The 23,996-nt window shown below is 39.8% G+C and overlaps 1 protein-coding gene across 1 annotated transcript in view; it reads left to right on the forward strand.

Annotated features, from left to right (window-relative positions):
* The first annotated feature begins 2,143 nt into the window (after positions 1 to 2,143).
* LOC127418540 (zinc finger protein 420-like) overlaps positions 2,144 to 23,996 on the forward strand; it is a 59,641-nt gene continuing 37,788 nt past the window's right edge. The window contains exon 1 of the mRNA XM_051659119.1: positions 2,144 to 2,206. Within this exon, the coding sequence (XP_051515079.1) occupies positions 2,171 to 2,206 (36 nt within the window). The 5' untranslated portion in view covers positions 2,144 to 2,170. The remainder of the gene's footprint in view (positions 2,207 to 23,996) is intronic.

Consider the following 23,996-nt stretch of genomic DNA (forward strand, 5'->3'; position numbering starts at 1 on the left):
TTTATGCAGATTATATTTTATTATTTTTCTCTGACCCCAGTAGATCTATGCCTTGCCTCCACAGAATTATTAATTTTTCAGGATATAGAGTCAATTGGTCTAAATCCGAAGCTTTGGTTCTGACAGCGTACTGCCCAGAAACGGCTTTCCAGCCGGGTGCTTTCCAGTGGCCCAAACAGGGCATTAAGTATTTGGGTATTTTATTTCCAGCAAATTTGTGTGATTTAGTTAGTTAATTTTGACCCCTTAATAAAAACGGTTTTCGAGCGATGTGGGCAGGTGGGCTTCATTACATTTATCTATGATTGGGAAGGTTAATGTTATTAAAATGAATTGTATTCCAAAATTCAATTACTTACTGCAATCTCTCCCTGTAGATGTCCCCTTCTCTTACTTCAAGCAATTTGATAGCATAGCAAAGTCCTTCATTTGGAATGGTAAGCGTCCCAAATTACATTTCAATAAGTTACATAGGCCGATTGACAAAGGTGGGCTAAGCCTACCCAAGATTTTATTTTATTAATATGCATTCGGTCTCAGACATTTGGCTCATTGGTCGCTTCCACCTGAGAGAGCCCCTCCCTGGTTCTGTATAGAACAGGAAGTTCTTGCCCCTATTTCGCCACTGCAGAGCCTTTCTATCAAATTAATCGGAGAAGCTAAGTTACACCCCGTTATCTCGCATTTGCACTCGGTATGGACAAAAGTGTCCAGAGTGTTTAATTCTGACATTTATTTAAATGTTGCCTCTAGCATATGGCAGAACCCAAAATTATGTATTAATAAGTACCCTTTCTGCTGGTCAGAGTGGATTGTGAGGGAGGTTAATACGCCCTGTGACCTATATGAGAGTGGAGTATTGAGATCTTTTGAAATTTGGTTCAACATTTTGGGATTCCCAGATCACAGTTTTATAGATATTTACAGCTGTGCCTCCTGCTCTGTACAATTTTTGGGAGTAGCATACACCCCCCTAAAGTGGCAGATACTCTGGGAATGGTGATTGCTGCTTTTGGAAAAGGCCATGAGGCATCAATGTATTATTCCCTGCTAATTCAGAGTCTGGAGGATGGAGTTTTAACTTCTATCAAGAGATTATGGGAGAAAGATTTTAACTTGGTATTGGAGAAGGGAGTGTGGGCTAGGACTCTAAAAAACGTCAAGTCTGCATCTAGAGATGCAAGGGTGTGCCTTATGGACCCCCTCTAGATTGTATAGGCTTCGTCTTAAAGACATACCGACCTGCTGGCGATGCCAATTGGAGGATGGAGACATGGCCCATGTTTTTTGGTGGTGTGTTGAGATCAGGGAATTCTGATTGAAGGTTCAGAGTTTTGTGTGTGATGTGTTGGGCACTCTAGTTTCGTTTTGCCCCAGACTCTGTGTTGTGGGCGATGGGGTGGTCATCGATGTGGGGAATAGACATACAGAGAGTTCTGACCAGTGTGATGATCGCCAGGCAGATTATTTTGAGGGGTTGGAGGTCAGCTGGAGCGCCCCCATTTCGGGGAGTGGCAGTGGAGAGAGAGGTATAGTTATAAATGTGTATGATTATATATTATACAGGAATGTTTGTTGAGGGTCAGGGTGGGATTGGGGATTGGGAGGGGGGGGGGGGGGGGGGGTAATAGATGGGGTTAAATGTTGATTCTGTGTATGTATGTTTTGCTTTTCTTTGTTTACTGTATGAATCAATAAAAAAATGTTAATCACAAAAATACATTAAATGTATTTAGTTGATATATTCATTCATTAATAAATGTTATTAGTATAAATTTTGTTATTAGTATTAGTGGTTTGATAGTAGCAAAATATTGCCTCATTAAGTAGCTTCAGTGTAGTGAGCTACTTTTTGATAGTAACTTGTAGTGTAGCAAACTACTTTTTCAAAAGTGTAGCTTGACTGTAGCTTAACTATTTTAAATTATGAGTAGCTTGTAGCTTGTCAAATGTTTCAAAGTAGCTTCCTCAACACTGACAATTACTCGAATGTGAATTATTGCTAGTCAAAATTGCATTACAGATATCTCAAATAGTTTTGCCAATGCAAAATTGAATGAAAACGATTAACTGTGAGAGTTTTTCAGGATAAATCAGTTTGTGATTCACTCCAGTCCAGTAGATGGCTGAAGAACACCGAGAGTTGTTTTTCTAACCGGCATAAAACAAGATGAAAGAAGAGCTGATAATCCGAGAGCCCAGTTCGGTACGAGTTTAATGTCTTTAATTCATTTTATGTGTTTACATGTGCATCAAGATCTATGATTATGTTGATAGATACTTTTCTGTGCATGTTATTGTTCTCATTTTGGCGTTTTAATGACCATAAACGAAGCTTATTATCTCCCCATGGAGCATTGTTCTCTGACCGACCCTTTAAAATATTCAGTTTCAGGAAAAACAAGCAAAAATCTGAAAATATCATGTTTAATTTCTGATATATCAGCTCTTTAAATACAGCGGCTGATTGTAAATTAGTTCAGTGAAGGTGATGTTTTATTGTACAATATAGCCTATAGTTATAATAGCTGTCAGGAAATAAAAACACATTTATATTTATACCATCTCAGAAACAGATTTGGATTAACAGATCTGTTCTTGTGTGTAATTATAATAATGTTTTAGAGTTTGATTAATGTCAGTCCATTATAATGATGATGTTTTTGTGTTCAGATATTTATCATGAGAGAGCAGGTGGATGTGATCTGCTGTAAATCAGCAGGAACTGATCTGTCCATGCTGGATATTGATGATTTCAGATGTGATTGTGTTGTGTTTGTCAGGAGCTGGAAAAGGTTTCCTGTCAATCTTCAGTGTGTGTGACTGATGGGACCTCCACAGAATGTCAGGATTCAGTGTGGAGCGGCAGAGATCAGTCCACACCACAGCGGCTGCTGGACAAACTCTCTGAACAGAGATCCAGAGATGCACAGGACTCACAGCTCACTTTACTCTGTTCTACTGATGCTCAGGAGAGTGTGTGTAACAGTAATCAGGATGATCAAACCTCCACAGAGTCTCTGACTTCTGTCTGTAACGCTGGAGAACAGCAGATGCTGCAGACACCAGTGAAGATTAAAGTGAAGCAAGAGGAGATAAAAGAAGAAAACACAGCAGAGGAACAACAGAGTGATGAAGATGATGATGAACAGCAGATGCTGCAGACACCAGTGAAGAATGAAGTGATGCAAGTGGAGATAAAAGAAGAAAACACAACAGAGGAAGAACAGAGTGATGAAGATGATGACGAACAGCAGATGCTGCAGACACCAGTGAAGATTGAAGTGATGCAAGTGGAGATAAAAGAAGAAAACACAACAGAGGAAGAACAGAGTGATGAAGATGATGACGAACAGCAGATGCTGCAGACACCAGTGAAGATTGAAGTGATGCAAGTGGAGATAAAAGAAGAAAACACAACAGAGGCACAACAGAGTGATGAAGATGATGATTTTATTCCGTCAGGTATGTTTCTTTGTTTTGAAAAACCAGCCCATCTGGCACCAACAATCATGCAACGGTCCAAATCATTGAGATCACATTTTTTCCCCATTCTGATGGTTGATGTGAACATTAACTGAAACTCCTGACCCGTATCTGCATGATTTTATGCACTGCACTGCTGCCACACGATTGGCTGATTAGATAATCACATGGATGATTGCTGGTGCCAGATGGGCTGTTTTTTGTATTTTTTATTTAACATTTTTTATTGATTCCTATATTAACACACAAAAGCAAGAACAAATACAAACAGAATCAATATTTAACCCCCTCTATTACTACCCCCCCTCCCCCCTCCCAATCCCCAACCCCACCCAAAAGTACATCCCAGTGGTCCCACATAATTATAGACACACAAAAACAAATATAAAAAAAAAAGTAAATAAAATATAATAATCACACACATAAACTCTACATCTCTCTCTCCACTGTCCCTCCCCGAGAGCCTTCCAAAAATGCAAATATTTACCCCACTTTCCCATAAACAACTCCAAATTACCCAATCCTCTAAGTACCTCTTCTTAAAACGCTGCCACCCTCCCCATTTCTGCACACCTCTCCGGGAATGATGGCGCTCCGTTGGACTTCCAACCCCTTAAAATGACTTGTCTGCCAATCATAACATTTGTCAAAATCCAATTTTTTATAAATTTGTCCCCCAAATTTATGACAGCTCCGTCACCCAAAATACAAATTCTGGGGCAAAGCAAAACTTGAGTGCCCAAAACGTCAAACAAATAGCTCTGTACCTTCAAACAAAAATCTTGAATCTTAACACACCCCCAAAAGGCATGAGTTGTGTCTCCAACTTCTGATTGACATTGCCAGCAGTTGGGTGTGTCTTTAAGACCAAGCCTGTATAATCTAGAGGGGGTCCAATAAAATCTATGTAAAATCTTGAATTGCATAAGGCGAACCCTTGCATCTCTAGATGCAGACTTTATATTTTTTAGAATCCTAGTCCACACTTCTTCCTCCAATACCAAATTCAATTCTTTGTCCCATAATCTCTTGATAGAAGCCAAAGCTCCATCCCCCAGACTCTGAATCAGCAGGGAGTAATACACTGATGCCTCATGACCTTTTCCAAAAGCAGTAATCACCTCTCCCCAAGCATCTGCCATTTTAGGGGGGTGTGTGCTACTCCCAAAAAACCGTACAGCGCATGTGGCGCAGCTGTAAATAATGAGATCTGGGAATCCCAAAATGATGACCCAAATTCTCAAAAGATCTCAACACTCCACTCTCATACAGGTCACCGAGTGTAACAACCCCCCTCACAATCCACTCTGACCAACAGAAAGGGGACTTTTGATACATAATTTTGGGTTCAGCCATATGATTGAGGCAACATTTAAATAAATGTCCGAATTAAATACTCTGGCCACTCTTGTCCAAATCATGTGCAAATGTGAAATAACGGGGTGTGACTTAACTTCTCTGGTTAGTTTGATAGAAAGGCTTTGCAATGGTGAAATAGGGGCAAGGACTTTCTGTTCAATAAAAAAACCAGGGAGGGACGCTTTCAGGTGGAAGCGTCCAATGAACCAAATGCCTGAGACCAAACGCATAATAATAAAGCAAAATCTTGGGTAAGCCTAGCCCACCTTTGTCAATCGGCCTGTGTAATTTGTTGAAATGTAGACTGGAACGTTTACCATTCCAAATGAAGGACTTTGCAATTCTATCAAATTGCTGGAAATAAGAGAAGGGGACATCTATAGGGAGTGACTGTAGCAGGTAGTTGAATTTTGGAATACAGTTCATTTTAATTACATTAACCTTCCCAATCATAGATAAATGTAATGAAGCCTACCTGTGCACATCGCTCAAACTTTTTAATTAAAGGGTCAAAATTAACTCTAACTAAATCAGACAAATTTGCTGGGAATAAAATACCCAAATACTTAATGCCCTGTTTGGGCCATTGAAAGGTGCCCGGCTAAAAGGCCATTACTGGGCAGTACACAGTCAGAGCTAAAGCTTCGGATTTAGACCAATTGACTTTGTATCCAGAGAACTTGGAAAAGGAATTAATAATTCTGTGGAGCCAAGGTATAGATCTAGTGGGGTCAGAGACAAATAATAAAATATAATCTGCATAAAGCAAAAGCTTATGTGCCACACCTCCCGCCAGCACCCCTGGAAAAGCATCCTCCTTTCTTAGTGCGGCTGCTAATGGTTCCAGGGCAAGACAGAACAATAATGGGGAAAGAGGGCAACCCTGCCGGGTGCCTCTATCCAGAGCAAAAAAATCTGAAATTAATCAATTTGTTTGTACCGCCACTACAGGGTGTCTATAAAGTAACTTAATCCAAACAATGAATGTACTCCCAAACCTATACATTCCCAAAATCTTAAAAAGATAATACCATTCAGCCATATCAAACACCTTTATGGCGTCAAGTGAGATGGCAGTGACCGGAGACTGATCAGTCGCTACTGACCACATGATATTAATGAAACGCCTAATGTTATCAGAAGAGCTGTGGCCCCGAATAAACCCCACCTGATCTATAAGTATAAGAAATGTCATAACTTAATCGTTTAGCCAAAATTTTTGACATTTTTACATCTAGCTGGATCAGGGAAATTGGACGGTAACTCTTACACTCACTTGGATCTTTGTCCTTTTTAAGAATGAGACTGATCCGTGCCTATGTCATGGTTGGAGAAAGCTTCTAACAAAAGTGGAGCCAATTCTGTTGCATAAGATCTAAAAAATTAATTGGCAAAACCATCTGGTCCCGGAGCCTTGCCTGTAGGCAAGGCCTTAATTACCTCGCCAAGCTCCTCCTAGGTTATCTCAGAATCAAGAGAATTGTTTTGCTCAGTCGTCAGTTTTGTGTTGTCTTAAGGGTCAAAAATGACCCGCCACTATGTTTACCAGCAGAGAAAACCAGCTAAATTATTTTTTTCAACTTGAAATTTGATGACTTTTCCTAGAGTGACCCCAACATTAGAAAAAGTGAAACATTGCCTTTGTTCATATTTCCATGAAAGCTGTACACCACCAGGGTACAAAGATTGTCTTAGGGTCATTTTTGACCCAGCAGTTATAAAATCATTTATACTCCACAAAAACCACAAAGACACACACACACACACAATGAGAAATTGAGATTATGTGTGCTTATGATTGAACTCAGACAAAACTAAAACTTTCTTGTGCATGTGCAGCATCTCCCCTCCACAACCCCACACATGACTCAAGTTCACAGACAAAATAAAAACAATTTCAGACAAAATAAACTACATTTCAGACTAAATAAACGTTTCTTGAAAGCATTGTTTACTAATGGGTAATGCAGTCAGAGGCTATAAAGGTGCTGCAAATGACAGTACTCCCAGTTCTCTCTTTGCTGAAGCCATGAGTGCACATTTCAGTGCCCAACAGGTTGTAGATCTGATTTTTTCAGATGTCCAGGAGGAACAAGAGAACAATGATTTAGAAGAGGAGGAGGTATCTGAAGAAGAAGATGGGGAAGAATACAACCCAGAGCACGAAGCATCATCTTCAGATGAAGAAGAAATCCCCCAAGCTGAAAGAGAGACATTTTTGTCAAAGAACAGCAAAATAGCATGGTCCTTGTCACCATATGACAACCAGGGCAGGATGGCAGCACAAAATGTCATAAGGATGACCCCAGGGCCCACAAGACATGCAGTTGCCCATGCCCAGGACATCGCCTCAACATTCTACATGTTCATCACACCAGCCATCGAAAAAATAATGCTCGAGTTGACAAATTTGGAGGGTTTCCATAAATATGGAGACAACTGGACAAGGATGGATGAGATTGACCTGCGTGCCTACATAGGGCTGCTAACCTTATCGGGTATGTATAGGTCCCGAGGCGAGGCTACATGTAGTCTCTGGGATGCAGAGAGTGGAAGGGTGATTTTCCATGCCACGATGCCACTGAAAGTCTTTCACACTTTCTTAAGAATGCTACGATTTGATAACCGTTAGTCAAGACCTGCAAGACGTGTGAGAGACAAACTGGCAGCCATAAGAGAGTTCTGGGAGAAGTGGGTGGAGCATCTGCCATACCTCTACAACCCTGGGCCTGAAGTAACAGTGGATGAGCAACTGGTTCCATTCAGAGGTACATTTTTATTTTCATATCTGTAATGTAAGTGATTTTCACTGTTAATTTTATTATGTATTGCTGTAATATTTATTTATGTGATTGTTTTCTGTGACACTGATACTAATTACTTATAGTAATCTCTTTTGTCAAAAGGTCGCTGTCCTTTCCGGCAGTATATGCCCAGCAAGCCAGCAAAGTATGGCATCAAGATATGGGTGGCCTGTGATGCACAATCCAGCTACGCTTGGAAGATGCAAGTCTACACAGGGAAGCCGACCAGTGGAAGCCCGGAGAAGAACCAGGGGATGCGGGTTGTGCTTGATGTGACAGATGGACTGAGGGGGCACAATGTCACGTGTGACAATTTCTTCACCTCTTATGAACTCAGCCAGCAGCTCCTGAAGAGGAAGATCACCATGGTTGGCACAGTTAGAAAGAACAAGCCTGAGCTCCCCTCTGCACTCCTTGCAACAAGGGGGAGAGAGGCCTTCTCATCAAAGTTTGCCTTCACCACCACTCTAGTTTTTACCTTCCAAAGAGGAACAAGTATGTGGTCCTCCTGAGCACTCTGCACAAAACGGCTGAGATCAGTGATCGTGAGGACAGGAAGGCAGCCATCATCCTGGACTACAACCACAACAAAGGAGGTGTGGACAACCTGGACAAGGTGATTGGAACTTACAGCTGCAGGAGGATGACTGCCTGCTGGCCCCTGGTCATCTTCCATAACATCATTGATGTGTCCTTATACAATGCCTTCGTGATATGGAACATGATCAACCCTACCTGGATGCCTGAAAAGCAGAACAAGTGGAGGGTGTTCCTGGAGCAGCTGGGAAAGGCACTTGTAACCCCACACATTCAAAGAAGGGAGCGCCTCCCCCGCACAGCAGCCTCTGCAGCGCTTGTGAAAGCTGTTCAGGGGGCTGAATCTTGTCCTGATCCACCTGAGGCTGCAGCTGGGGCAGGCAAGAGGAGGAGATGCCAATTATGCCCCTCAAAGAAAGACTGTAAAACAAATACTATGTGCTGCACATGTGAGAAATACCTCTGCAAAGTCCATGCGCACACACTTGCATACTGTCCTACATGTGCTAATTAGAGTTGATTGATTTATGTTCTTCACGTTTTGTTTTGTATCTATTATCTTATTTTATTCTTATTGTTGTTGTTTATACACCTTGTGGGTGGGGGCAATGGTTCGAAAAATGGGAGAAAACTAGTATTTTGTAGTATGAATTCCTCGTTGTACAGTATATAAGAATATATCACTTTGTTGCCAAAAAAGTTCAAGACTGTTATTGTTTCCCTTCAATAAAATGCATTCAAAACTACTTTCTGCACATTTTTGCTACTTTCTTAGGCTATACAAGTGCTATCTCTTGCTAAACAATTCATGTTTACACCTATGCAGTACCTTTAGCAATAATAATTATAATAAACCTCTACTTTAGTAAAGAAAACAATTATGACAGGTGTGTTGTAATAAAAACGAGTGGTGTCCACTGATTAAATGGAGTCTTTCTGCACTGTGAAGAGGTAAAACCCACATATTCACAAAGTTTGTGATGAATGACAGGTTGTTTCTTCATGCAAAATAGATTTGGGGTTTAAAATTCAGTTAAGCTGCTTTATTTTAGGGGTTTGGTGAAGGTGGGTCATTTAGGACAAGGGATAGGGAGTTCTAATAGTTCGACAAAATTTTTAATATCTTCATCAGTAGATGAAGACTTGGAACTATAAATATCAAGATAGAATTCTTTAAAGGCATTATTAATATCAATGGCCAAGGTAAAAATTTCACCACCAGCAGATTTCACTGAGGGAATGGTAGAAAAAGACTCTCTCTGTTTTATATATCTAGCCAAAAGCTTCCCTGCTTTGTCCCCCGACTCAAAGTATGACTGTCTTGCCCTGAATAACCAAAACTCCACTTTCCGTGACAAAATAGCATTATATCTGTATTTCAATCGAATCAATTCTCTGAGGCCATCAGACAACATTCTGCACTTCAGCTCTGCCTCTGCACTTTTAATATTCCCTTCCAGCTCCACGAGTTCTCGGGCTTTGGATTTTTTGATGAATGAGGCATTCTGTATAATCTGACCCCTAAGATCCACCTTAAGTGCCTCCCAAGCCAAGCCACACCCACAGAGGATACTGAGGACCAGTTGGTCTCCATATAAACATTGATTTCTGTCTTTAACATTTGTTGGAAATCAGGATTTTGCAAAATTGATACATTAAAGCGCCAACTATATGATTTCTTTTTCTCCATATGTGGCAACATCTCTAAACTCACCAGGGCGTGATCTGAGACTAAAATGTTTCCAACTGAGCAATCAACAACAGATGAAATGAGGGACTTCGATATAAAAAAAACAACTGTTCTAGAATAAATCTTATGGACTGATGAAAAAAATGTATAGTCCCTACCAGATGGGTTCAAAAGTCTCCAAATATCTGTAAGACCAAGATTTTACACATCCTGTGAAGTGTCACTGTTGCTCTAGGGGGCTTACACACTTTTGCTTCACTATGATCAAGCACTGAGTCCATCAAAAGATTAAAGTCTCCTCCCAATATTATATCATGAGGGGTGCCAGCAGCTTACAACATCCCTTCAAGATCTATAAAAAAGCCCTGATCATCAGCGTTAGGTGCGTAAATATTAGCCAAAATCAACCTTTGCCCCTGAATTTCTCCTAAAACAATAATGATTCCTAATTTATTTTTAATCTGTTTGAGACATTTGAATTGTAGATGTTTATTTATCAGTATAATGTCTCCCCTACTCTTACTTGAGCCAGCACTAAAGAAAACATGTCCACCCCATATCTTCCCAAATTTTTCAACTTCCTGCGGGGAAAGATGTTTTCTTGAAGAAACACGATATCATATCTCTTACGCTTAAGAAAATAAATAACCTTCCTTCTTTTTATGGCGTGCCCCAACCCATTCACATTCCATGTGGAGAGAGATAACCTACTCATATTAACATTTGACATTGATATAATAAAAAAGAAATTGTGTGTCAAAAACAAGATTATACAGACCACATTCCCCATTAGTGCAACAATCAAACCCCGAACTTCCCCCCGAATAAAACAAACAGAAAAAAGAAAAATGTGCACATTAACCCCGCGCACGAAAGCGGCAACCGGCGTCAATCCCTCTAAACTCATGTCCATGTAGGCCTACGAGAGTCCCCGCGACAACTTTGCCGTCAGATTGTTTAAGTCCGGTGCTTCTACACAAATTTTGTGGGGCAAAATTACATAACAGAAAATACTTTGTAAAACAGACCCCAGCCAACAGGCAGAATAAACAAAGAATGTGTAGATTCATTCACAGAACTGTCTCAAAGGTGTGTTCCTCCACAAAAAAAATTCCAGCTGATATAAAGCCGTTCAGATTCCTCGGACAGACAGAGGCTGTTTATGAGCTCAGCAGATGACGAAATCATTCTAATGTCCCTTAAAAATATTCCACAAAAACAAACTCCAGCCAACAGGAGGTATAAGCACAAAGAACGAACAGATTCATCCACAACTCATCCACAACATCCCGAAGCAGTGTTATTCCACAAAACAAGCTCCAGCCACTAGGTGGAACCAGCTCAAAAAGAAACAAAACAGGCATCCCGGTTTCTCGGATGATCAAGAGTCAAATTCACTCGGAGGCCACATAAAACAATACACCATGACTTAGTCTGTCAACTTTATAAAAGACGTCCTTTATGTGAGCATGTAGATATTTTGCGGTCATCCAGTAAAAATGATCTTCCGTCAATGCAAAAGTTTCTTGAAGGATGTTTCATTCCACAAAACATACTCCATCTGCTAGGCAGAGCCAACGCAAAAAGAAACAAAAAATGTTGCCCAGCTTCCTCAGACAATCGAGTGTATGTTCAGCGAGTCAAGCCACTAATATAAGAATCATCAAATGGCTTACTCACACCAATGTATTTCTGAAGGAGAGTGCCTGTTTTGGACATGTAAGTACTTTGCGACCATCCTTCGTTTCTATTCTCAGTTTGGCCGGAAACATCAATGCAAAAGCAATCTTCCGTTGATGTAAAAGTTTCTTACATTCCTTGAACCGATCATGTTTCTCTCGTCGAATTCGCAAAGTCCGGGAACAAGAAAATATTGTGATTCTTCCAAGAAAGCTTTCTTTTGCTCCTCGCCTGGTGCAACACAAGATCTTTTTCGGATGATCTCAGAAATTTGGCCAGGATTGATCAGGGCCTGTCTCCCTCAGCAAATCTGCGAGCACGGACTCTGTGAGTTTGCTCGATTTCCAGTTTATGGCCTGTTATGTCGAGCAGACTCTGGAAGAGTTCATCCAGGAATTTCACCATATCTCTGCCTGTTTCATGCTCAGGAATTCCAACAATCCGTATGTTATTCTTTTGGCTCATATTTTCGAGAAATTCCAGTTTTTCCAAAATGTGTTCCAAGTCTGCTTTGGACACGGGCGGATTAGCGGATAATTCCCTTTCCGATGACTCCAGATAATCGATCCGTTTCTCAACATCTGCCACTCTTGTGACCAACTCAGAGAATTTTGTTTCCATCGCCGTAATCGAACAACGTATTACAGCGAGATCCTCCAAGTCAGCAACAACCTTCGTCAGCATCACCGAGATGTTGGACAGTTGACGCTGAATTTCTTCTCCCGACATGCCTTCCAAATCGAGTCCCCGGCTCCCGGCCTGTTCGGGGGTGTCAGCTTGAGCTTTTTTCTGATCAACAATTTTTATTGATTCACATAAATGTATCTCATAGAACAAAACATATATACATAGAATCAAACTTAACCCCAACTATTACTCCTCCCATCCCAATCCCACCCTAACCCCAGAAACATAAAAGTGGTCTTAAATGACATAGACACATATGCACATACATAAAAAAAAATAAAAAATACATAAAAATAAATAAACAAATAAAATTAAAAAATTAAAAACACAACAGCAATAATCACACATCCACGAATGACAAATACCTGCCCCATTTCTCCACGAACACTTTATACCTCCCCGTTCCTCTGAAAGTAACTTCCTCAAAGGCTGCCACCCTTCCCATCTCTGAGCACCACTCCTGAAAGTAGGGTGCTCCAGCCAACCTCCAGCCCCTCAAAATGATCTGCCTGGCAATCATGACACTGGTTAAGACCCAATTCTTTATGTGTCTACTTACAATGTCAATGACTGCCCCATCACCCAAGATACAGAGTCTGGGGCAGAATAATACCTGAATACCTAACACCTCGCATACCAGACTCTGCACCTTTAACCAAAACTTTTGAATTTCCACACACCCCCAAAAGACATGGGTTAAATCTCCATACTCTGATTAGCATCTCCAACAGGTGGGTGTGTCTTTAAGACCAAGCCTATACAATTTAGAGGGGGTCCGATAGAACCGATGCAAAATCTTGAATTGTATAAGGCACACCCTTGCATCTCTAGATGCAGTCTTTGTTTTTTTAAATCCTAGCCTTTCTCCCTCCTCCAATTCCAGGTCTAAATCTTTCTCCCATAATCTCTTGAGAGTGGGAGAGTGAGAGACTCCGTCCCCTAGACTCTGAATTAATAAGGAGTAATACACTGATGCCTCATGACCTTTTCCAAAAGCAGAAATCACCTCTCCCAAGTATCTGCTGCTCTAGGGGGGTGTATGCTATTTCTAGAAATAGTACAGAGCAAGTGTCGTAGTTGAAGATACCTAAAAAACTGAGATCTGGGGATCCCAAAATATTGAACCAAATTTTCAAAGGATCTCATCACACCACTCTCATAAAGATCACCGAGTGTATTAACCCCCCCCCCCCTCACAATCCACTCAGACCAACAAAACCTCCCGCATTCACCCCTGGAAAATCATCCTCCTTTCTTATCGCGGCTGCTAATGGTTCCAGGGCAAGACAGAACAAAAATGGGGAAAGAGCGCAACCCTGCCGAGTGCCCCTATCCAGAGTAAAATAATCTGAAATTAACCCGTTTGTTTGCACTGCTGCTACAGAGTGTCTATAAAGTAACTTAATCCAACCAATAAATGTACTCCCGAACCCATACATTTCCAAAATCTTAAAAAGATAATCCCATTCAACCATATCAAATGCCTTTTTGGCGTCAAGTGAGATGGCAGCGACCGGAGATTGATCATTCGCTACTGACCACATGATATTAATGAAATGCCTAATGTTGTCAGAAGAGCTACGGCCCCGAATAAAACCCACCTGATATATATGTACAAGACATTTCATAACCTTACTTAATCGGTTAGCCAGAATTTTTGACAAAATTTTTACATCTAGCTGGATCAGGGAAATTGGACGGTAACTTTTACACTCGCTTGGATCTTTGGCCTTTTTAAGAATCAGACTGATCCGGGCTTGTGTCATGGATGGCGGAAGCTTTCCATTCTTTAATGATTCAGTATAAACTTCTAACAAAAGTGGAGCCAGTTCTGTAGCATATGATTTGAAAAACTCGGCGGCAAAGATGTCAGGCCCCGGAGCCTTGCCTGTAGGTAGGGACTTAATTACCTCATCAAGCTCCTCCAAGGTTATCTCAGAATCAAGAGAGGTTTTTTTGCTCAGTTTGCATCAATTTAGGGAGTTCTAATGGTTCCACAAAGTTTCTAATATCTTCATCAATAGAAGAAGACGTAGAACTGTAGAGATCAAGGTAGAATTCTTTAAAAGCATTATTAATATCAATGGCCGAGGTAAATATTTCACCACCAGCAGATTTCACTGAGGGAATGGTAGAAAAAGACTCTCTGTTTTATATATCTAGCCAAAAGTTTTCCTGCTTTGTCCCCCGACTCAAAGTATTACTGTCTTGCCCTGAATAACCAAAACTCCACTTTCCGTGACAAAATAGTATTATATCTATATTTAAATGGGGTCAATTCTCTGAGGCCATCAGATGACATACGGTGCTTCAGCTCTGCCTCTGCACTTTTAATATTCTCTTCCAACTCCACAAGTTCTTGTGCTTTCAATTTTTTTAATCATGAGGGGTGCCAGCGGCTTACAGCATCCCTTCAAGATCTATAAAAAAGCCCTGATCATCAGCGTTAGGTGCGTAAATATTAGCCAAAATCAACCTTTGCCCTTGAATTTCAGCTAAAACAATAATGACTCTCCCTAATTTATCTTTAGTCTGTTTGAGACATTTGAATTGTAAATGTTTATTTAACAATATAATGACTCCCTTGCTCTTACTTGAGCCAGCACTAAAAAAAACATGTCCACCCCATATCTTCCCAATTTTTTCAGCTTCCTGTGGGGAGAGATGTGTTTCTTGAAGAAACACTATATCATATTTCTTACGTTTAAGAAAAGTAATAACCTTCCTTCTTTTTATGGGGTGCCCCAACACATTTACATTCCATGTGGAGAGAGATAGTACACTCATATTAACATTTGACATTTTGATATAGTAGAAAAAATAAATTGTGTGTCAAAAACAAAATTATACAGACCACATTCCCCATTAGTGAAATAATCAAACCCCGAACATCCCCCCGAACAAAACAAACAGAAAAAAGAAAAAAAACATGCGCATTAACCCCGCGCACGAAAGCGCCTACCGGGGACAATCCCTCTAAACTCAAAAGGTCCATGAATGCCCTCGAGCCCCCACGACAACTTTGTCATCGGATTGCACAATTTTGCCTCACAAACTTGTGAAGCAAAATTACATAACAGAAAGTACTTTGTGTTCATTCTTCCTATTTGCTGGGGCTTATTTTACAAAGGACGTGTAGATTCATTCACAGAACTGTCTCAATGGTGTGATCTTCCACAAAATAAAACCGTTCAGATTCCTCAGACAGACAAGCGAATGTTCCTTGAGCCAGCTGTTATTTCAATGGATGACGTAAACATTCCAGTGTCCCGTAAAAATACTCAACAAAACAAACCACAGCCAGCAGGAGGAATAAACACGAAGGACGAACAGATTAATCCACAGCTGTTCCAAAGGAGTGTTATTCAACAGAACAAGCTCTAGCCGCTAGGCGGAACCAATACAAAAAGAAACAAAACCGGCATCCCAGTTCCCCGGATGGTCGAGTTAGTTCACTCGGAGGCCACATAAATGTATATACCATGACTTACACAATCCGTCAACTTTATAAAAGACATCCTTTGTGTGAGCATGTAGATATTTTGCGGTCATCCGTAGTGTCCACTCTCAAACTGGCCGGGAACTTCTATGCAAATGTAATCTTTCATCAATGCAAAAGCTTCTTAAGGAAAGTGTTATTCACAAAACAAGCTCCAGCTGCTCGGCGGAACCAACGCAGATTACTCAGCCATTGATTCAATAAAAGACATTGCCTGATTGGGACGTGTAAATACTTTGCGACTGACCTTCGTTTCTATTCTCAGTTTGGCCGGAAACATCAGAGCAAAAGTAAACTTTTGCTGGTGTAAGAGTTTCTTACATTCCTTGAACCGATCGCGTTTCTCTCTTGTTGACTTCGCAAAGTCCGGGAACAAGAAAATATTATGGTTCTTCCAAGGAAGGTTCCCTTTGCTTCTCGCCTGGCGCAACACCAGATCTTTATCGGATGATCTCAGAAATCTGCCCAGAATCGATCGGGGCCTTTCTCCCTCAGCAAATCTGTGACTCTGTGAGCTCGCTCGATTTCCAGTTTGTGGCCTGTTATGTCGAGCAGACTCGGGTAAAGCTCATCTTGGAATTTCACCATATCTCTACTCTCCTCATGCTCAGGAATTCCAACAATTCGAACATTATTCCTGTAACTTCTATTCTCAAGATCTTCAAGCTTTTCAAGGAGATGTTCCAAATCAACTTTGGTTGATTAGTGGTTAATTCCCTCTCCGAAGATTCCAGAAAATCGATTCGTCTCTCAACACCAGTCACTCTTGTAACCATCTCAGATAATTTTATTTCCATCGCCGTAATCGATCGACATATTACAGCGAGATCCTCCAAGTCAGCAAGAACCTTCGTCAACATCACCGACATGTTGGACAACTGACGCTGGATCTCCTCTCCCGCCGCGCCATCCAAATCAAGTCCACGGTCTGTAGGCTTGTCAGGGCTTTCATCCTGAACATGTAAGTGTCTTTTAATGTCTCCAGACCCCGAGGATTTTTACTTCTTTGCCATGTTTTGCCTCAAAGAGCAAATGTGTAACTGGGTGTATCAAATTTCACCAGATTATAACATGAGAATAATAAAAAATTTAGCAAAGTGCGCAGAGCTCATCGCTCACACGTCTGCCTCTTACATTGCGTCATGTGACCCTCCGCACATAAGTGTCTTTTAATGTCTCCAGAGTCTGAGGATTTTGACTTATTTGCCATGTTTACCTCAAAGAGCAAATATGTAATTGGGTGTATCGAATCTCACTGGATTATAACATGAAAATAATAAATCTAGCAAAGTGCGCACACATCTGCTTCTCGCATGGCGTCACGTGTCCCCCCCTCCAGATGGGCTGGTTTGAGTATTTCTGTAACTGCTGATCTCCTGGGATTTTCACACACAACAGTCTCTAGAATTTAATCAGAATAATGCCAAAAACAAAAAGCATCCAGTGAGCAGCAGTTCTGTGGATGGAAATGCCTTGTTGATGAGAGAGGTCAACAGAGAATGGCCAAACTGGTTGAACTGACAAAGTCTACGGTAACTCAGATAACCAATCTGTACAATTGTGTTGAGAAGAAGATCATCTCTCAATGCTGTTCTGAGATGCGGGTTGGCGCTGTTTTGGTGGCACGAGGGGGACCTACACAATATTAGGCAGGTGTTTTTTATTTTTTATTTTTTTTATCCCCTTTTCTCCCAATTTGGAATGTCCAATACCCACTACTTAGTAGGTCCTCGTGATTACTCACCTCAATCTGGGTGGCAGAGGACAAGTCTCAGTTGCCTCTACTTCTGAGACCGTCAATCCACGCATCTTGACACCGCGGAGACTCACAGCATGTGGAGGCTAATGCTACTCTCCGCGATCCACGCACAACTTGCCACATTCCCCATTGAGAGAAAGAACCACTAATTGCGACCATGAGGAAGTTACCCCATGTGACTCTACCCTCCCTAGCAACCAGGCCAATTTGGCTGCTTAGGAGACCTGGCTGGAGTCACTCATCATGCCCTGGATTCAGACTTGCGACTCTAGGGGTGCTAGTCAGCGTCAGTACTCGCTGAGCTACCCAGGCCCCAGGCAGGTGGTTTTAATGTTGTGGCTGATCATTATATATCAATTCACAATAATAAAAAAAAATCTTAAAAAATTGAATCGGCATTTCAATATCTTTAGAGCGAATCAACAGGCAAATCCTACCCCTAATAAATACTGGATGTTTGTTGTGCTCTCCATTAAATTGGGGTTTAATTTGATTTTTTACATTTTACCCTCCCAAATTGAGTTTTGCCAATTTACTGTGTTCATTGTAGATCTGATGGAAGTGAAAGAGGAACATCAAGAACTGAATGAAGAGGAGGAGAAACTTCAGTATCAGAAACATCATGATTTCACAACTGGAGAAACATCTTTCAGTTGCTCAAAGACTAAAAAGTATTTCTCTCCAGAAGAGCCTCAGAGAAGAGCAGCCAAAAATACTTTCACCTGCTCTCAGTGTGAAAATAGTTTCAGATATAAAAGCGATCTTATTAAACACATGAGAGTTCACAAAGGAGAGAGACCTTACCCGTGCCACGAGTGTGGGAAAAGTTTCACTGTCAAAGGACACCTTAATAGACACATCAGAGTTCACACTGAAGATAAGCCCTACACGTGCCATCAATGTGGAAAGAGTTTTAAATATAAAGAATATCTTAATGTGCACATGAGAGTTCACACAAGAGAGAGGCCTTACAAGTGCCAACAGTGTGGAAAGAGTTTTGCATATGCACACCATCTCAAGGATCATCTCCGCTTGCACTCTGGAGAAAGGTCATTTAAATGTGATCAGTGTGATAAAACATTTGTTTTGGCACAGTACCTAAAAGAACATCTGAAAACTCACACAAATGAGAAGCCTTACAAGTGTTCTTCTTGTGGAAAGAGTTTTGCATGCCTGTTCTATTTTAAAGAGCATCAGAAAATACATACGGGTGTTGGGGCTCATATGTGCTTTGAATGTGAGAAGACCTTTAGTACTGCCGGCAACTTGAAAAAGCACCAAAGAATTCATACTGGAGAAAAACCTTTGAAGTGCTAATACTGTGAAAAGAGTTTCACTTTGTTATAAAACCTGAAAATACTCGAGAGAATTCATACTGGAGAAAAACCATACCACTGCTCTTCTTGTGGGAGGAGTTTCAAACAATCAGTTAATCTAAAAACAAATTTAATGTAAACTAGGGATGCTCCGATCAGTCCGGCCACTGATCACTATTGGCCTGTTATCACTTTCTATGATTCAGTTAATGGTCTCATAATTTGTCCGATCACAAAAGATGCACAGCTCCTTTAATGCCTTGTTTATAGGGTACAACGAGGTTAAAGGCACCCCTTAAAGAAATTTTGCTTTTTCCTGTTCACAAAATGTGTCAAGTTAAAAAAAATGGATGTGTTTTTATTGAATATAGGTGGAGCAACATAATTTGTGTGAAAAGAAATAATAACGGAAGGTTGTTTAGAAAAAAAGGTGGTTAGGGAGCCTTTTACCCCACACTTGGAGTAAAAGACCCCTTAGGGGTTTAAATTAATATCGTGTAGATACCGATATGATGCTTTTTTAGTAACAAATTAAGATGATGCTTAAAATAACTACTACAGAAAGTCAGCCATTTCCTGTAAATTTCAAACACATTTGATATTTTATTACATCTCAAGTATTCTATAAACAAACTATTCTCTATTATGATTGGATGTCGATGTGAGCCCACTTTGAAAAATTTTCAGAACGAATCTATTTGCCCCATTTAAGAAAAACATTGTTTAATAGGGGCCTTTAGCCCCTGCAACAGGGGCCTTTTTACCCCAAATACTATCCTTTCACTTAAAACTGAAAACGATAAATAATTATTTTGTCTCAAAAGAAATGTTAATTTCAGGGATGTTCATTAGCTTCATAAATTTGCAAAATTTCAAAAATAATAAAAATTTGATAAAATTGCCTCAAAATCGACCTTTCGACACCACACGCAAAGATCTCATGGATCAGTAAAATGTTTCCAGTGTGTTGTGACAAACAGGTGTTTAGGAAAGTACTGTGGTAGTTTTTGTTGCTATTTAGTGTTTTGGGAGAAAATAAAAACCAATGGAGCCTTTTACCCTGTGGAATCTTTAGCCCTTTTGTACCATACTTTCGCCTGACACTACAGCGCGACGCTTGGCGGACAGCGCACATACCTCCCCAAATTCTAGTGATGTTTATACTTGATGTGCTCGCTGTTGTACTATTTTGTGAACGATGTGGCGGTGGAGATAAATTTTATTCTAAATCACCAGGAAGAGCAGTGAGAAGTAGTTTGCCAGAAAAAGAACAACAATGGCTTCCCACATGCATTTGCTTGATTTGTATGGTGGATCTTTATTTTAATTGATCTCTCAGTCAATTTTTTGTGCTTTTAAGCATTTAGTATTTACAGATGAAGTCAGAAGTTTACATGCACCTTAACCAAATACATTTAAACTCAGTTTTCACAGTTCCTGACATTTAATCGTAGAAAACATTCCCTGTCTTAGGTCAGTTAGGATCACTACTTTATTTTAAGAATGTGAAATGTCAGAATAATAGTAGAGAGAATGATTTATTTCAGCTTTTATTTCTTTCATCACATTCCCAGTGGATCAGAAGTTTACATACACTTTGTTAGTATTTGGAAGCATTGCCTTTATATTGTTTAACTTGGATCAAACTTTTTGGTTAGCCTTCTACAAGCTTCTCACAATAAGTTGCTGGAATTTTGGCCCATTTCTCTAGACAGAACTGGTGTAACTGAGTCAGGTTTGTAGGCCTCCTTGCTCACATGCGCTTTTTCAGTTCAGCACAAATTTTCTATCAGATTGAGGTCAGGGCTTTGTGATGGCCACTCCAATACCTTGACATTTTGCCACGAATTTGGTGGTATGCTTGGGGTCGTTGTCCATTTGGAAGACCCATTTGTGACCGAGCTTTTACTTCCTGGCTGATGTCTTGAGATGTTGCTTCAATATGTCCTCATAATTTTCCGTCCTCATGATTCCATCTATTTTGTGAAGAGCACCAGTCCCTCCTGCAGCAAAGCACCCCCACAATATGATGCTGCCACCCCAATGCTTCACGGTTGGGATAGTGTTCTTCGGCTTGCAAGCCTCACCCTTTTTCCTCCAAACATAACAATGGTCATTATGGCCAAACAGTTACATTTTTGTTTCATCAGACCAGAGGACATTTCTCCAAAAAGTAAGATCTTTGTCCCTAAACTGTAGTCTGGCTTTTTTATGGCAGTTTTGGAGCATTGGCTTCTTCCTTGCGCAGCAGCCTTTCATGTATGTCAATATATGACTCGTTTTACTGTGGATATAGATACTCGTCTACCTGTTTCCTCCAGCATCTTCACAAGGTCCTTTGCTGTTGTTCTGGGATTGATTGCTCTTTTCGCACCAAACTATGTTCATCACTAGGAGACAGAATGCGTCTTCCTCCTGAGCGGTATGATGGCTGCGTGGTCCCATGGTGTTTATACTTGCATACTGTTGTTTGTACAGATGAACGTGGTACCTTCAGGTGTTTGGAAATTACTCGCAAGGATGAGCCAGACTTGTGGAGGTCCACAATTATTTTCTGAGGTCTTGGCTAATTTCTTTGGATTTTCCAATGATGTCAAGCAAAGAGGCACTTAGTTTGAAGGTAGGCCTTAAAATACATCCACAGGTACACCTCCAATTCAGTACACCTCCTATCAGAAGCTAATTGTCTAAAGGCTTGACATCATTTTCTGAAATTTTCCAAGCTGCTTAAAGGCACTGTTAACTTAGTGTATATAAACTTCTGACCCACTGGAATTGTGATATAGTCAATTAAAAGTGAATCAATCTGTCTGTAAACAATTGTTGGAAAAATTACTCATGTCATGCACAAAGTAAATGTCCTAAACAACTTGCCAAAACTAAAGTTTGCTAATATGGAATTTGTGGAGAGGTTAAAAAATGAGTTTTTAATGACTTCAACCTAAGTGTATGTAAACCTCTGACTTCAACTGTATTTACCTTTGTAAAAATCTTGACAAAAACCTTTGTAGTTAAAGCATCAAACGTCAGTCTTTTTAAAATAAAATTGTATTCAATATCCAAGAAAAGGCACTGGACAAATAATTGTATTTATACCTTAAAAATGCTTAAAGTATATTTATTAACATCAAGCATATAGATATGGTGCAATATAAAACAAAATGCTTATAGTAGACTTATTGACCTTATGCTTCTATAAAATTATACATAAAGAGCAATGCTAGTCAATGTCAATCTGCTTCTGAAATATGCATTAAAATGCTTGCACCCATATATACACTTTTAGAAATGCAAACTAAAACAGTGCAGTGACTGTGACAACTCATTGTGCCTTATTCATGAAACATTAGCAAAACATTTGTAAAAATACACTTTTATGTAAATTGTCCCATTAAACTAAACAGGGCAATTTATGCAAGAATGGTTTTTAATAATGATTTAAACAAAAAAGTGTGTTCTGTCTGTGTCATGAATAAGGGCAATTGACTAAATTTTCATTTATCCTATTTGTGTGTTTTTTTTATAATAAAAATTTCAAACTTCAGTTTAGTAGTATTTAATCAGAACACAGTGAAAGGCTACTGCAAAATGATTGTATTTATGCCTTAAAACTTAAAAATTCTTAGAATATTTCTTGACTTTTTACTCTCATAAAGTTTTCCACACAAACATTACAAAATAATTTAAATATAAAGAGCAATCTCTGCAATATTCAAGGGATTGAATGCACCCTTCCTATTTTGTGATTTTTAATTTTACATCTAAATAAATTAATTTTTGTTTGTGGCACCGCGCACTGTCCGCATGAGTCATAAAAATTGGAGTGTGCACCGACACGCGAAATGAGGGTTTGTGACGCGTCATTTTTGCCAAGGACAGCGTGTGCAAGTCAAGAAAATCTAGGCAGCATGCAATCAAGCTTCGCGGCTGTACTGATGACGCAATTTGCATCACACATACTGAAATATACCTGAAATATACTTTGGCCTTAAGGCTGTTTTATACTTCTGTGTCGAATTTACAGCATAGGCTCCACGTAGTGGCCAACGTGTTGGTTCTGCGTTCATGTGTCTGCATCGTTCTGTGAGTACACAGCCAAAATGCTAACTATATGTTTCATTAATAAACAAAAGCAACATAATTTCTGGATGTAGCATCAAAAATTAGTTCAAAGTATTTGAACATGTTGAAACGTAGGTAAATATTATTTATTATACGTGTTGAAAATGAATAAGGAAATTACGTTATGCTTGTTCTTGAGTCGCTTAAATAGTAATATATAAATATTTTGGCATGCTTTTAATGTTCTGTACTAAAAAATAAATTGTCAAATTAAATAATAACTACTCGCCTGAATAACACATAACGGGTTTTGTTTGAAAGATGTTACAATGCATAACGGCAAGATAACCAACACTTACCAGGTGCTTTTAAATTTGCTGACAAATTAGAAGTATTCCATTTCCATAACTTATGAAATATGATTATTTACTGAACATCATACTGTCAAACATACGGCCAAATCATCGTGCCGATCTGAAAGTTCTCGAGTAGAAAACACAACATATTATTTCACTCACTTATCAAATTAATATAAAGTAAAGGCCCATAGAAAAAAAATATTTTAGAGTTTATAAGCTGTAAACAGATATCTTTTGTAGCATTTTGCTTGTAACTTCATGAAATACCAACAGAAAAAAAACAACAACAAAAAAAACAGTAGATGCTCCCAATTGAGACAATTGCTTTAATGGTCACGAGTCCAAATACAAAATTATATGATGCATAGATATTGAAATAAATTTGGATAAAATGCGAATCAACCAATCATAGCTGCTGTGTTCTGCGTCCACGCAACGTGCAGTTACATTTTTGAAGAGGTGCATGTCAAGCTATGGCGTTGGCTAAGCAGTAACCTCATAGCTACGTGTAGCCTACACCACGTCTGTTTGAACGTCTGTTTGAAGTCAGAAATATACATGATGATGTGATTAAAGCACTGAATCCAGCAGAAACTCCAGCATTAAAGGGATATTTTAAGCAGTTATTACAGACGTCACTGCTTTCGGCTCAAAGTGATTGGCTGGTGCCTGGAGATTTTCGTTCATCATTTGCATAAAGCAGAGAAATTTTAACTTTTTTGATGCCCTCGACTGCCGTCAACGCTTTCTCTGCGCCG

Source organism: Myxocyprinus asiaticus, chromosome 28 (assembly GCF_019703515.2).
Source record: "Myxocyprinus asiaticus isolate MX2 ecotype Aquarium Trade chromosome 28, UBuf_Myxa_2, whole genome shotgun sequence".
Taxonomy (NCBI): domain Eukaryota; kingdom Metazoa; phylum Chordata; class Actinopteri; order Cypriniformes; family Catostomidae; genus Myxocyprinus; species Myxocyprinus asiaticus.